The sequence below is a fragment of the Mastomys coucha genome, chromosome X, assembly GCF_008632895.1.
Source record: "Mastomys coucha isolate ucsf_1 chromosome X, UCSF_Mcou_1, whole genome shotgun sequence".
In the NCBI taxonomy this organism is placed as follows: Eukaryota; Metazoa; Chordata; class Mammalia; order Rodentia; family Muridae; genus Mastomys; species Mastomys coucha.
Genome location: NC_045030.1, coordinates 14,080,055 through 14,094,419, shown reverse-complemented (window position 1 = coordinate 14,094,419; position 14,365 = coordinate 14,080,055). Strand labels below are relative to the sequence as shown.

The window sequence follows — 14,365 nt, the reverse complement described above, 5'->3', positions numbered from 1 at the left end:
AAAAAAAAAAAAAAAAAAAAAAAAAAAGGTCTACTGTCACATGTCCAAGTCCCGGGCTGTAAGAAATGACCTTTCATAATCTGAAGATGAGACCAAGAGATAACAGGTTAAAGAGATAAGACTCTCCCCCTTATAATGCAGAAGAGAATCCCAGAAGGGGTGGCCAGAGACCAAGGATGATGAACATGCTAGGTGTCCAATGAGACCACTCACCAGGAAGTACTTTTGCTTGCCTAGCTTCTCTTGAAGGTCTGACCCAAATACAGCTACCTGCCCATCGTAACGGTTCTGACGCTGAAGAATATGAAGTGAGGAGGGTCAGAGAAAAGCTTCCTGAGAAACAACCCCAATATTGCCTTCCCTCCAGCCCATTCACATACTGGGAGGCACTTCTCCTCTGTCAGAGCCTCTTTGTCCTCTGGGAGACATTCAAGAGCATCAAAGTACAACCACTGCATGATGGGCATAAACTTTCCAGAGCAGGCCTAGTGAAGGAAAAGGAAAGAGCAAGTGGCCAGTGTTAATCAGGTCCTCACACATTTGAGTATCAAGTAATAGAGGCAAGACGAAACTCCATTGACCTTCATGACTTCCTGGGCAGCAAGGCCCCCAATGAAAGCATTTATGGGTGCCAGGTCCCCAGCAGCAACATAAGCTAGCTTCCGAATAAGGTCTTCATCCAAGCTGCCCTGTTGTACTGCAGGTGGGGACCGAGCATTCACAGCCTGAGCTAGGGCCACCAGTTCTGTTGCATCTTCCTGGTAGGGCAAAGGAAAACAAGTAAGGATTTCTCAGGCTACAATCAAGGGATAGGCAGTTGACAAGCACGGGTATGGGTGGGCCTTTAGTACCAAGTATTTCTATCTTGACTGGCTGCTGGGCCAACTACTTACCTCATTTCGTGGTCGAGGTGGTTGGCTGTGCTGAGCACAGAATTGGTGCAGAGCTTGGAAGCCAATGTGCAGTTGGGCAGGACGAGAATATTTGGCAAAGTCAGTCATCACAAAATCAGGCTCTACCAGTGATGCTGGCAAGGATTTCTGCAGGAAAGCAGCATATAAGAAGAGAAGAAATGAACAGAGAATTTGGAACTGTATAAGTCACACCCCTCTGGCAAAGTATTTACATTTCATAACAGTAGCAACGAAAATAATTTTATGGTTGGGGTTATCACAATACAAGGAACTGTATTAAAGGGTCACAGCATTAGGAAGGTTGAGAACCACTGTTCTAGAACTACCCACCATGAACTACTGCCCCCAATACTCACAAAACTAATCTTTTTAGGTACTTTGACCTGACTGACGATGCCTCCACGGATGTAGTCAGAGAAGTTGGAAGTGTCACAGATACTAAAGGTATAAGGACCTAGAGTAGATAGGGAGGGTGTCAGTCTTGTATGCCCCCCTTAAAGTTTACAAAACTCAAGAGACAAGGAAAAAAACATGCCTGACTCAATGTAGACACCAGATACCCTTTCAACCACAGTCCTCACTGGGGATCAGAAATTATCTCCCTTCTGCTTCAGAGCTAGTTCAGACACCATGAGACTCTCATGTCCCTGGTCCTAGGTCTACACTGATAGGCTGCTTTTTTCCCCAATCAGTTTAGACATGATCATATCTTTTGATCTGCCCTATTCAAAACACAAGAAGAAGCTCCTTTTCCTCAACTCAGATCCTAGGGGCCCATGCTCCTATTTACCATCAAACAGTTGGCCCTTCTTCCCTGTGTTCATTGGCTCTGGTGGGATCTTAGATTCTCAGATCCACTTCAGGAACTCAGGATATAGCTCCCATCACTCTGAACCCAGGAACTCCTCTCTTAAATCTCCTAGCCAGTTCCCTTATGATACGCCCATGGCCTCAGCTCACCCAGCACTTTGATCTCTATGGGCTGACATCCATTGAGTTGGATCATGCCCTGTACTTCTGAGAATGAGACGAAGTCACCAGTCTCAAAGCCATGTCGGGCCTCATCAAGACAGGTAACCACACCGGGGTTGTCCTGGTTAAAAAGAAGTGAGTCTCAGAAGCAAGTCTAGGTACAAGAGTACAGAGAGGGCTGGCATTGCCCATCTGTCTGCCAAGACCGCTGGGGCTGATTTCCTTACCTTAGTGACCATTGAAACCATAGCACTGAGTGGCTGCTCCCCATTGGAATCTGTGAGGACCATTTCCTCTCCAAAATCACAGAAAAGTTGCCTGTAGAGAGTGGCAAGAGGACTGATGCCTGAGGCCCACACAGGCCCAAGGCATTTTTCAAGGTGCACTGGATATGTGTTGAGCAAACTTGGTACATTACAGAGAGGATACAGCAGCACTAATGTCACACAAGGAGAGGTGAACACACACAATATGAAACATGGGTTGTAGAAGAGGGATGAGGGTCTTGGCCTAGGAAAGGTTGTGGGGAAAGGCATGCAGAAAGTGGTACTCACCCAAATAGGCCTCTTGTATCTGCCACTACTAGCTTGATACCACGGCTATGACAGAACTCACCCACTCGCAGCTGGTCTTCCAGGGGGCTGTTGGTAAGGACCACCACCTGTAGAGAAGTAGAGCTCAGGTCAAGAGGCCAGAACCAGGAGGAAGGGGAGAAGAAAAAATAACAGAGACTGGTAGGAAGAGGTACAGGCAGTCCTGACGGCAGTTATCCTCCTGGTCCTTAAGGCCTCTCTCTTAAAGACCTAGGGATCAGATTCAGTGAGAGGAAAACACAGCAAAGAGAAAACGAAAGCTTAAAGTATGTTGGGGAAGGTAGAATGGGACTGAGCACAGACTGCAGAACAGCTGACTCATTTATTTGCTAATTGCCTACAATGGTGCCATGCCCTGTGAGACACAGGCAGGGTGAAATGGTTTCAAGCCAAAGTCTGAGCTCACTCTTACAATATCTACCTGTTGGTAGTTCTCAAGATGGTGCCCACTCCACAATTTCTGAAACTACTCTCTCTACCTTCTCCAGGAATACTCATCTCTGCCCACCAGGATGAGCTCCTACTACTATGTCTGAGTGCTGTTTCTACCTTGGCCCTTGGGGACCTTAGCCCCTGAGGCAGACTTTTAGCTCTTAAAGCCTAGGCTTTTTAACTAGTAAATGCCTGTGGCATCTTTCCTGTGTCCAAGTTGCTATTCTCCATGCTTAATCTTCAGAGGAACCCCATGAAGTCTGTACTGCTGCCATTCCTATTCTGAAAATGGAAAGAGTAATAAGTAAGGCCTAAAGTTACAACACTAGAAGAGCTAGACACCCATAGCAGGGCATTGTCTCCATCTTTTCCCAAAAAGGCAGGTCCAAGGTCTCATCCTGTCTGCATCTTCTCTGCTCTCACACATAATGCTTGATGCCAAAGACAACACATTAAATAGTGAATAGTACTGAAAATACAAAATATAAGTTCTTTCTATGAAAATCAAGGAGGAGGCTGAGCAATCACCAAGTACCTGGAAGCCATTAAGGAAGTCTTCAACAAGAGGCCCAGTGTAGGCAGTCACAGGTACATAGCTGTTCAGTTCAGCAAGTCGGGGCTGGGATACCTCCGCTCGATTTTTACCAATGTCCTCCTCCCGAAGGTAAAACTGCAAGAGACAGGTAGGCAGGAAGATAAGGCTGTGTGTGGCACAGAGAAGCAGGTCTGGGGTGGGGGGGGGAAGGATGTTGGGAAGAGATACCTGGGAGGAGAGATCAGCCCACTGGGTAGTGCCTTGATCATGTAGGGTGACAGCCTTGACCCCACCAAGGATGATGTTCTTAGCAATCTCTACACCCAAGCCCCGCAAGCCTGAGACAAGGACGCTGGATGTCTGGAGCATTTTCATTGCCTCATGGCCCAAAACGTACCTGTCAAGTTAGAGGGTACTCCAGGTCATGGTCCAGCCCACCCCATCCAGTTCTTTCAATGCCCCTTCCCACCTCAGGCAGACTTCAGCCTGACTTACAGCTGCCGGGAGTAAAGGCTCTCGTCTATGTCTGCTTCACTGCCGTTCTTCGCCATTCCCTGGAGATAGAGAGTAAGAATGGGTTCAGAACAAGCATGAGTCGGGTATGGGGTGTGGGCAAATGGAGAATAATATGAAAGACTCCTTTTCCTACCACCATTCTTGCCAGTCTCCAAGGAGATACTCACGTTGGTTGGCACTGAGGACACTTCGGACAGCACAGACTGTGCAGGGGAGCAGTTAGAACCCGGCTTTGGATCAGGCCCGGACACGCGACGTTTCTTGGACAGCGGCGAGCTGGACATCTAGGGAAGAAAGATAGGCCAGAGGTAAGCCTAGGTAATATCACATGGTGATATTTTTCTGGTTTGTTTGTTTGTTTTAAATACAGGGTCTCACCATGTAACCTTGATTGGCCTTAAACTATTTTTCTACTTATTACTGGTAATAGTGGGGGAAGATTTAAGTATTAGCAAATCTACATTAGGAAAGAAACTAGCACAGACAGATGAAGTGGCTTGCCCAGGATCACACCACTGTCAGGCTCAAGATTTGAACCAAGGTGGTTTGCCTTGCAAATCTACACAGCTGACTGCTAAGTCATTTTGTCTTTCCCTAGCCCAGCATAAGGGTAAGGTGTCAATTCTATTGAGTAAAACGAAGAAGAGCATTCTGAGAAGATTGGAGGACAGATGTGGACTCAGGAAATACTCAGGTTTCAAATCTTGTCCCTGATAGGTATCATGTAGAGCTGCTCCCTCACTTTGCAAAATGGGTGATGACATAGCTCCATGGGTTGCAGAGATGAGAAAAGATAGACCACAGGTCTAGGAGGGCTCAGGGCAGAGCTTTACAAAGCCCAAACCCTTCTCCCAGTTTAGGAATAGACAACCCAAGCAAATAGAACAGGCTGCATGAAGTGAGAAAACACATATTTCTAAAGTCTCTTCATGTGAAGTCCCTTCAACAGGTTAGCAGTTTTGATAAATGAATATTTACTAGTTCTCTCTGTGTCAGAGGCCACACTAAGCACTTTACTAGCCTTGTCGCTGTCTGTCCTCAGGGAATTGAACTACTATTTACCCCAGCTCACATGAAAGGAAAAACTTCATTCAGGGATGTTTGGTAACTTGACCAAAATTCCCACTCAGAGTGGTTGAACTGGGATCAGACCAGATCCAATGACTCTGAAGTCCAAGCTACTTCTCAGAGTTAGCAAATTTCATGCTCTCAATTGTCCTGATCCTGCAAGGCAGGGCTTAAGATCCCTGTTGAACAAATGAGAAAACCTGAGCTCATATGATCAAGTGACATACTAGATCCCAGAGGGGAAGGATAACAATACAGTCTGCTGTTGGAAGTGAACTCTAATGGTGATGGATTCAGATGCTTATAAATAGAAGATAGGACCTAGAATCACTTTGTAGGTCCAGTGGCTTTTCAAAGCACCAAGCCTTTGCATATACCCTGAGTTTTCTGCTCACACAACTGCTCTTACAATAAAGCCTTTTCTGACCCTTAAGACCACAAACATACCTAAGATTCCATCTTGGCACATCACATTCTAATATGAACACAATGACAAGAGCTCTCTACTATCTACCCCATCAGTCACGAGTAAAGGCTTTGTCTAACGCCAACAATGCCTGTGAACTACATAATAAGCCTACTCTCTTACCATAAATAGAAAGTGAAACCTTGAAGAACTTCTCTCACTTGTCCTGGCTCATGTCATTTGTCCAGTTTGTATGGTCTTCCTAGATAAGTAGTGTGAGAATTTGGCTTTGCGTCCACCCCAGACTACTCAGAGATGAGATGGGAGGTAATGAAAGGGAGAAGAGGGGAAATAGGAGCCTGCCTAGGGTCAAAGTCTGCCAGTGCAGTTACTGGGAATGCTTAGATCCAACTTGGGTAGGAAGAGAATTGATAACCTAGGAGGGAGACAAAGGTAATTCCTATTTTGCATTTATGGCAGTGACTCGGCGTGAAGATCTTATTTCCTCTAAGCCCATTTTCTCCAAAAGCTGGGAGAAAAGGAACTGACTTCATGTTGAGGCTAAAGAGGCTATCTGTGGTCAAAAGTCAAGGACTTGAGGACAGAGGCTCCTCCCTAGGCACCCACAGGGGCCTCCATTATCTAGTTATCTCCTTTCCCTTGTCATTGGTTGTTTGTTCTGAGCATATTCTGTTTTTCTTTTTTTTTTTTTAAGACAGATTTTCTCTGTGTTGCCCTGGCTGTCCTGGAACTCACTCTGTAGACCAAGCTGGCATCAAACTCAGAAATCCACCTGCCTCTACCTCCCAAGTGCTGGGATTAAAGGTGTGCGCCACCACTGCCCAGCTTTCTGGGCATATTCTTTCTCCACTCCCTACATCAGTCAAGACCCAGAGCTCTTTATTAGACCTTTACCTCTTCAACCTGACCCAGTGCTGGCAGCAAGGGTCTAAGTTAGCAGGTTTGGGATCACTGTTCAAAAGTGGACTTCGAAGCCAGGTGTGGCAGTACAGGCCCACAACCACAACACTTAGGAAGTACAAGTAGGAGGACTCTTGAGTTTGAGGTAAGCCTGAAATGTACAGTGAGACTATTTCAAAAAATATATAAAGGGGCTGGTGAGATGGCTCAGTGGGTAAGAGCACTGACTGCTCTACCGAAGGTCCTGAGTTCAAATCCCAGCAACCACATGGTGGCTCACAACCATCTGTAATGAGATCTGACGCCCTCTTCTGGTGTGTCTGAACACAGCTACAGTGTACTTATGTATAATAATAAATCTTTGGAGTGAGCAGAGGGAACAGAAGTCCTAAAAGTCAATTCCCAACAACCAGATGAAGGCTCACAACTATCTGTACAGCTACAACACGTACTCATATACAACATGTACTCATATACATGAAATAAATAAATAAATCTTTAAAAAATATATATAAAAAGGAGCCAGGCGGTGGTGGCACACGCCTTTAATCCTAGCTCTTGGGAGGCAGAGGCAGGCGATTTCTGAGTTTGAGGCCAGCCTGGTCTACAGAGTGAGTTCCAGGACAGCCAGGGCTACACAGAGAAACCCTGTCTCAAGAAATCCAAATAAATAAATAAACAAACAAACAAATAAATATATAAATAAAGGGAGATTTCAATTGCCGGGTTTGGAAAGCCCCTTTATCAAGGCAAGCAGGAAGAATCTGGGGCAGAGACTCTGGGACAAGAACTAAAGATTCCCCTACTCCCATCTAAAACTAACCCCTCCCCCCAAAAATACAAAAAACAAAACCAATCTCCATCCTTTCTCCCTCAACATGTGCTCAGCCTTCTCTGTTAGAATATATTTTCCATTGCTTCTTGGCCTTTTGGCCAAGATCAAGTGTAGAATATATTTTCTAAAACTTACTTGGCAAAGCTGAAATTAAAGCATTTTAAACTTACCTGGGACCAGGAAATGGTGGTGCACGCCTTTAATCCCAGCACTTGGGAGGCAGAGGCAGGTGGATTTCTGAGTTCCAGGACAGCCAGGGCTACACAGAGAAACCCTGTCTGGAAAAAAAACCAAACAAAAAACAAACAAACAAACAAAAACCCAAAAACCTTACCTGGGGTCTCCAAACTGACAATATTCTATTCCCAAAGCAGAGAAAGGCTGAGCAGGGAAACCTGGGGTAGGATTAGGAAACAGAGGCAGCTGACTGAGGTAGAAGAGATACTGCATAGAGGAGGATGCTAAGGCTTGTCAAGCTTTCTAGGAGGTTTGAAATGAGAAGTCTTGAGGAGTATGAGAAAGGCATCAGAGAAAGTGACTGAGCTCAAGGAGCTATGAAGGAGATAATAAGAGACCCAAATGAGACCATAGCAGGCCTTATACATGGTGGGGGTATTGGACAGAGGTATTAAGAAAGATTTAAATCTGGGTTTCTAGAAAGAGTTGGGAAAATATAGACCCTGAAACTACTGCAGGACAATGCTGGGGCTGACAGTCTTAGATTCTAGTGATAGAAACCCTTGACTAAAAAGAATGGGAATACACAGAAAAATGTCTTTGATGCTGACACTATAGTGCCAAGAAGCTGTGAGATTTAAGTGCTAAGAGGCTAGGAGAGGTCTCTGAGGGCAGACTCTTGGAGGGGGATTTCTAATGAAGCAACAAACGTCTTGTGTGGATCTAAACAGGTACCACGGCTGCTGATAGGGTGGAGAAGGGAAGGTGAATTTCAGATAGTTTAAGCCTTAAAAAGGTTACTAGGAGCTAAGCATGGTGGTGTTCACCTTTGATCCCAGCTCTAGTGAGGCAGAAGCAGGCTGGTCTCTAAGTGTTTGAGACCAGCCAAAGTCACACAGTAAAATTCTGTAATCATAATAATAGGTTACCAAGCAAATACTGTCTGAACCTCCAAATGGAGTTAGGTTTCTCTAATCAATTCTGTGACTCCACAGTAAATAGATTCTGAGGTTTTCTACTCCCATGGAAGATAAATGGGCCTGCTGCAGAAAGGGGTATCTGACAGTGATAGGTTCAGTGAAGTCAAAAGCAAATGCTGAGACTTTGAATGAAGATACTAGGAACCTTTAAAAAGGATGAGGGTAGATTCTGAGGCCTGTTGTTATATTAAGGGATCTATAAAAAAGAGAAGCTAGAATGCTGGTCTGCCTTTGAAGGCAAAAATTGGGTTTAGGATGAGACTGTCTGGCAGATGGGGCTACAAATCAAGAGTCTGAAGGAGTAGATGGTGGCAAGAGATTCCCTAATGGAGAACTGTATCCAAACAGGTCCTCCCTGGTGTCTAGTCCCATGAGAGACTAAAGGAAATATACTGGAGGTTACAGATGGCTGATGGAGAAGAAGACAATGCTTTAAGAACAATGAGAACACGAAAAAGCGGGGAGTCCCTAAAAGCAGGCAGACAGCTGAAGAGTGAGAATGCCAGGTGTCCACGATGGAGGATGCTATGTCAAAGTGGTATTGGGAGATCTCAAATGTAGGAATGGCTAGGCAGAGAGCTTTCCACCAGGTTTTAATCCAGATGGCAGCTCTAAGGACAGATAGTATCCTGGGGGGAGGGGAGATTCTGGATGAAAATGCTAGACAAGGCTCTTCTTTCGGAAATGAAGGCCACATGGACCTTTCCTGAAGTCTGGCCCCTCTTAAGCCATGAGAACAAATACTGAAGGGCTAGGAAGAGTCTCAAGGGAGATTTCGAGGCAGATCTTCAAAAATCACACAAGTATGGACGGCTTTCTCGAGCAGCGACGCCGAATTCCGGTGCTTTTATGGGAGACTGTGAGTTCTGATAGGAAATACAAGGCTCAGGATCGGATCAAGATATCTGGTTATAGCGCTGAGCCAGAAGTCTCCAGAAGCTGAGATAGGGGGTCTAATGTCAAGGTCAGATTTCGGAGCTCAAGGGAATAGGGGTGGTCCCAGACAGAAATGATCCACCCCGCCCCAGGATTTGCACACCCCAACACCCGTTTGTCTAGTGATTCCTAATACTCAGGACACCGCAGTGCATTCAGACATCGGGCTGGCAGAGAGCCAGCGGGGACCCTCCCATACCTCCCAGAGCCCTTGCGCTTCGAGCCAGGTGCAGAGAAAAGCTATTACCAATGCCGGTTCCCCGGGTCGTGCCGCCGCCAACTCCTCAAGGAGCCGAAGTCAAGCTCGGCCGCCACCCTCCTCTTTCTCCTCCTCCTGCCGCCTGGGCCAGCTAGGATCACTGTCGCCTTCTCCTCCCCTGACCGCTGTGGTTGTGGTCTTCTCTGCCACCGTCGTTCACCCGAGCAGCCGACACAAGATGGCGGCGGCAGAGCCCAAGGCCGGAACAAAACCCGGAGCTCCACCCCCAGAAACCCGGATGCAAGAAGACCCCGCCCACTCATGAATCATGTATTTTCCCTGCCCAGTCTGCGACTTCTTTAATTAGAAGGAGAACAGCTCCACCAAGTGGCTCTGGAGGCACTAACTAGAAAAACAGGTAGAGCAAGAGCCCCATGAAATATGAATAAAGAATTACTGCAGCTAAGCTGTCAAAGAAATCAAGGAAGGACCTCAAGGCCATTCTTTGTGAACCACGAAGCAAGGTGATGGGTTTACTAAGACCAGGCAACCAGAAAGTAGAGGTTAAAGCATGACAACCACACCTCATGCTCATGAATAATGAATGATCTTGCAGTTGCTGGGAATCAAGGAGACCAAAGCTATATCTTATTCATGAATAATGTACGAGACTCAGTGAGATGGAACAAAAGAGGCAAGCCTGCCTTATTGCTCCATCTAATACCAGTAAGCAAGAAACAGGGCTACTGCAGGAAAAACGCACTCCTCTGGCTCCTAAATACTGCTTCAACAGCAGCAGCTCCAGCAGCTCAACTTGAAAACAAAGAGGTCAAGAAAGGTTGTGCCTATTAGCTGTGGTGGTATACATCTTTAATTCCAGCACTCAGGGCGCAGAAGCAGGAGGATCTCTGAGTTTGAGGCCTGTCTACAGAGGGAGTTCCAGGATAATTAGAGCTACACATAGAAACCTTGTCTTCAGATGGTAGGGGTGGTAGGAGGGGGGTGGGGACACCAAAAGAAAGGTTGCATCTAAACTGCACGTATGTTCCTGGTGCACCATGCCTTTAATCTCTACACTAGGAAGGTGGAAGCAGGAGGCTCATTAGTATGAGGCAAGCCTGGTTAATAGGAAACTCTGTCTCAAAAAAAAAAAAAAAGTACTAATCCCACCCAGTTTGTGAATTATTCATGAGGCTCGATGGGCACCCAAAGTGGCTCCGCCCAGCAAGTGGAAATTATGAGACAATAGACAAGGCCCTCATCTTAAAGGACAACCCTGAAAAGCCTAAGTGAACACAGTCCTTGCTCCTCATCCGTGACCACTTAGGGGCTTATCTTGTCTAAGATAAATACAGCTAAATACAAACTCACCACATGCCTTTGATAGGCAACAATAGTAATGAAACTAATCCACTTCAGTTGGAAATGTAGATTATGGATAAAGCACTTCCCCAACACCCTGGATTCAATTCATAGTATTATAAAAAACAAAAAACCACACCAATCCCCACCTCAAAAAAATCCACTGATGAAATGTTATGAGAATGAGTACAGAAAGGGTCTTAGAGCAGTGCTGCCACAAGGCCCTGTTACAATTTTCAAATATATGTAACTAAAGGTAATATAGGTATATTTGTATTAATCCAAAATTACTTACGTTTAAGGATATATCCAGCCACTACAGAAATTATCAACTTGAATGTTCCCAGATCAGAAAATAAGGATTAAGAACAAGAACTTACCTTGTGATTGAGTAAATATGTAGAAAGGGTTTAGAATAGTGCCTGGCACATAGTACCATATAATTAGCCTGAGCAGTAGCAAAACTATTTTCTTAAAAGATGGGGTTTTGGGGCTGGTGAGATGGCTCAGTGGGTAAGAGCACCGTCTGCTCTTCTGAAGGTCATGAGTTCAAATCCCAGCAACCACATGGTGGCTCACAACCACCCATAATGAAATCTGACGCCCTCTTCTGGTGCGTCTGAAGACAGCTACAGTGTACTCATTTATAATAATAAATAAATCTAAAAAAATAAAAAAAAGATGGGGTTTTGTTGGGGTGTGCTAGCATAGCTCCTGTAATTCCACAGTACTTGGCAGGCTGACGCAGAAGGATCACTAATACCTGACAAGTCTGGTGAAAAACAGGCCCTGGAGAAAGAGACAGAAGTAGACACCCAGAGAGGGAAGAAAGAACAGAGAGAAGAGGGAGAGGAAAAGAAGAGGAAGAGGGAAAAACAGAGGTTTGTTAGCATGCTGGTTTCAAACACCCCTATTCAAGATCCTCCTGCCCCACTCAGTGTCCCACCAAGTACTCCTTTTAATTTCAAACAGTACTTAGCAGACTGAGGCAGGCAGGTCCCTGATTCTTGGGAAACAGACTGGGGGTTGAGGGAGAGGAGGAAGAGAGTGGGGGGAGGGGAAGACAATAGTCATGGAGCGTGCACCAGTAATAGCACCATTAAAATGGCTTGGGGGCGGGGAGCATTATCCAACACTGAAACCGAACAGATCAAATTTGAATCCTAGTTCAGCCATTCACTGTTCGGCTTTAGGACAAATTACTTACCTGCCCTGTATCTCAGATCCCTCATCTATGAAGTAGGATGAAACCTACTTTTGAGAAGTTGTGAAGATAAAATGGATTAATAAAAGTAACTAAATGGGTGTAAATTATTATTGTCCTGCATACCCACTTTTCAGGCTCCCGAAAAGACTTGCTAAAGATAGGCCTTGAATCCAGAGTCTCTGGTCAGTAATCTAGAATTACTGATAAGGCAAGAACAATACCTGCGGCATCATCTCTGATAAATGCCAGGTTTAAATGCTGGAACCTGTGAGGGAAAGCTAACCACGTATCCCGAAGATGAAACTGTAAAGGCCACGCCTCTCATAAATTATGCATAGCACCCATAGAAAAGCTTTTTTAAAAAAAATCCCTCTGGGCGCTACTCACCTTCACAGATTATTGTATGGGTTATCAATAAACTCTAGTTTGTGAGGCAGACTTCGGGATACCCCGTCAACACGCCCCTTCCGCACGCTGATCCGCCCCCTAGAGAGCAATTCATAAGCTGACACTTCTAGTGGACCAGGTGCGAATGAGGGTTCGCACCATAGCCCCACCCCTCACTAAATGAATAAAGCAGCAGCCAAGAACCGCTCAGTGGCCCGGTAGCTCTACGTCCGCTCAGAAGAGCCTGGCAGACAGTCTTTCCTGGCTTCGGTGAGAGGCTCCTCTCCCAGCGTCTGGGCCCCTGAAGTGTCCGGGTTTCACAGCCCAGGGTAAACCAGCCGCACAGACCTCATCACCTAGTCAGAGGTCACAAAGGCCACTAATACCTCCACAGTGCCACGTCGGTGCTGAACATTCCCACTGTCACCGGGTCCGGTCCCAAGACAAGCCCTCCCCAACTCCCGCCTTGACTTTAGTAACTTCAAATTTCTCTCCTCTTGGAGAGCCCGAAAATTCTGCCCGCCAACAGAGTACTCATACACAGACCCCGAGCCTCCCCCGCAAGCTCCCCCCTAAGCCCTGCTTTCAAGGGGGTATAAATCTGCGCCTGAGAACTACCTCATAAAACAGACTCCTAAATGCCACCCGAATCCCCAAGCACCGTTTCCTAAGAGTCTCCTCAAAAGTAGACACCCACTGAATGCCACCCGGGCCCCACAACCTCCAAACATGCCAGTAAGGATCCCTGAAGTTGGAATTAGGGAAGCACCCTCTTCCAAATGCTGTCCAGAGGCTTGGGGGCAATGTGCTCCTGCTCACCCCCAGTGCTGGGCGGAAGCCTCGCCTTCCTTCTGGAGACAAGCCGAAGCCACAGGGCAACGGAAGAGCAAACCACCTCGGTCCTGCAAAAAGAACCAGAGTTTGCACGGAGCTCGGAAGCGCGGGGGCCTTAGAGGGCCGGGTCTGGGGTATACCATAAATGCCTGAATAGAGGGGTGTTTCTCCCTGCTTCTGAGCCTCTGGCACCGGTTTCAGGACCATTAATCCCCTACAGATTGTGGTACGACCCCAATGCGCGATGCATGCTGGGAGTGGTAGTCCTGTCCTGCTAATGCCTGGTGCACGTGGTGGGCATCAGCCCCTAGAATATGGGAAAATGTAAACCTGGGTTTATTTCCTAGAACTGTGTGTTCTGTGAGGATGGGAAAAGGGAACGGAATATGATAGTGCCTCCAGATTAGAAGATACATCCTACCTAAGTGCGGGAAGGCTGGGACTCCGGTGGCCAAAAGCGTTCATTCATTTTTTTTTTTTTTCCGTTTGTGGAGCTCAAGATGTGGGCTAGGTTCAGGCACTTCTTCCTTGCCCTCATGGAACAATATTCTATCATGAGAAACAGCCCGTAAACATAACAAGTAAGAACAAACAATAGCCTCACATATACCCATGCATTATAATACGAAGTCCGTAACTATATAAATGACCATGTATGAACATAAATACATGTGCATGTATTTAACAGGAACTCCTTATGCAACTTAGGTTGACTGAACATGCTGTACAGCCCATGCTGATCATAGACTTGTGATTCTCCTGTTTCTTCCACCAAGTGCTGAGATTATTTACAGGCATGTACCACCATGCCCAGCTACAAATGTTAATATGTAAATGATTTACATGTGTTTATATCAAATGCCTCTTATATTTAATGCATTGTGTATATAACTATGTGAGTGACTAGACATTGTATATACAGCTATTGTATATATTGTATAATATGTAACTATTGTATCTAACTAACCATACATTCCTTTACAATAGTGATAGTTTCTAAGAACTATTTGTATGTCTTTCATGAACTTATATAAAACCAAAATGGCACAACCTCGATCACCTAAGCTACATGGTTTAGCCCAAGACTCCCA

The 14,365-nt window shown here is 45.9% G+C and overlaps 1 protein-coding gene across 3 annotated transcripts in view; it reads right to left on the bottom strand.

Annotated features, from left to right (window-relative positions):
• Positions 1-13,476, bottom strand: part of Uba1 (ubiquitin like modifier activating enzyme 1) — a 23,462-nt gene extending 9,986 nt beyond the window's left edge. The window contains exons 1-14 of one of the 3 annotated variants that reach the window (XM_031345483.1): positions 13,260-13,476; positions 12,441-12,539; positions 4,130-4,246; positions 3,942-4,000; positions 3,675-3,843; positions 3,447-3,581; positions 2,441-2,547; positions 2,114-2,204; positions 1,875-2,007; positions 1,271-1,368; positions 894-1,040; positions 582-758; positions 381-485; positions 214-294 (exon numbers count right to left, since the gene is read on the bottom strand). In XM_031345483.1, coding sequence (XP_031201343.1) covers positions 214-294; positions 381-485; positions 582-758; positions 894-1,040; positions 1,271-1,368; positions 1,875-2,007; positions 2,114-2,204; positions 2,441-2,547; positions 3,447-3,581; positions 3,675-3,843; positions 3,942-4,000; positions 4,130-4,246 — 1,419 coding nt within the window. In that variant the 5' untranslated portion in view covers positions 12,441-12,539; positions 13,260-13,476. Of the gene's footprint in view, positions 1-213; positions 295-380; positions 486-581; positions 759-893; positions 1,041-1,270; positions 1,369-1,874; positions 2,008-2,113; positions 2,205-2,440; positions 2,548-3,446; positions 3,582-3,674; positions 3,844-3,941; positions 4,001-4,129; positions 4,247-9,532; positions 9,759-12,440; positions 12,540-13,259 lie in introns of those variants that run through there. The other 2 variants (XM_031345399.1, XM_031345333.1) reach the window with 2 other exon arrangements.
• Between the last annotated feature and the right edge of the window lie 889 nt (positions 13,477-14,365).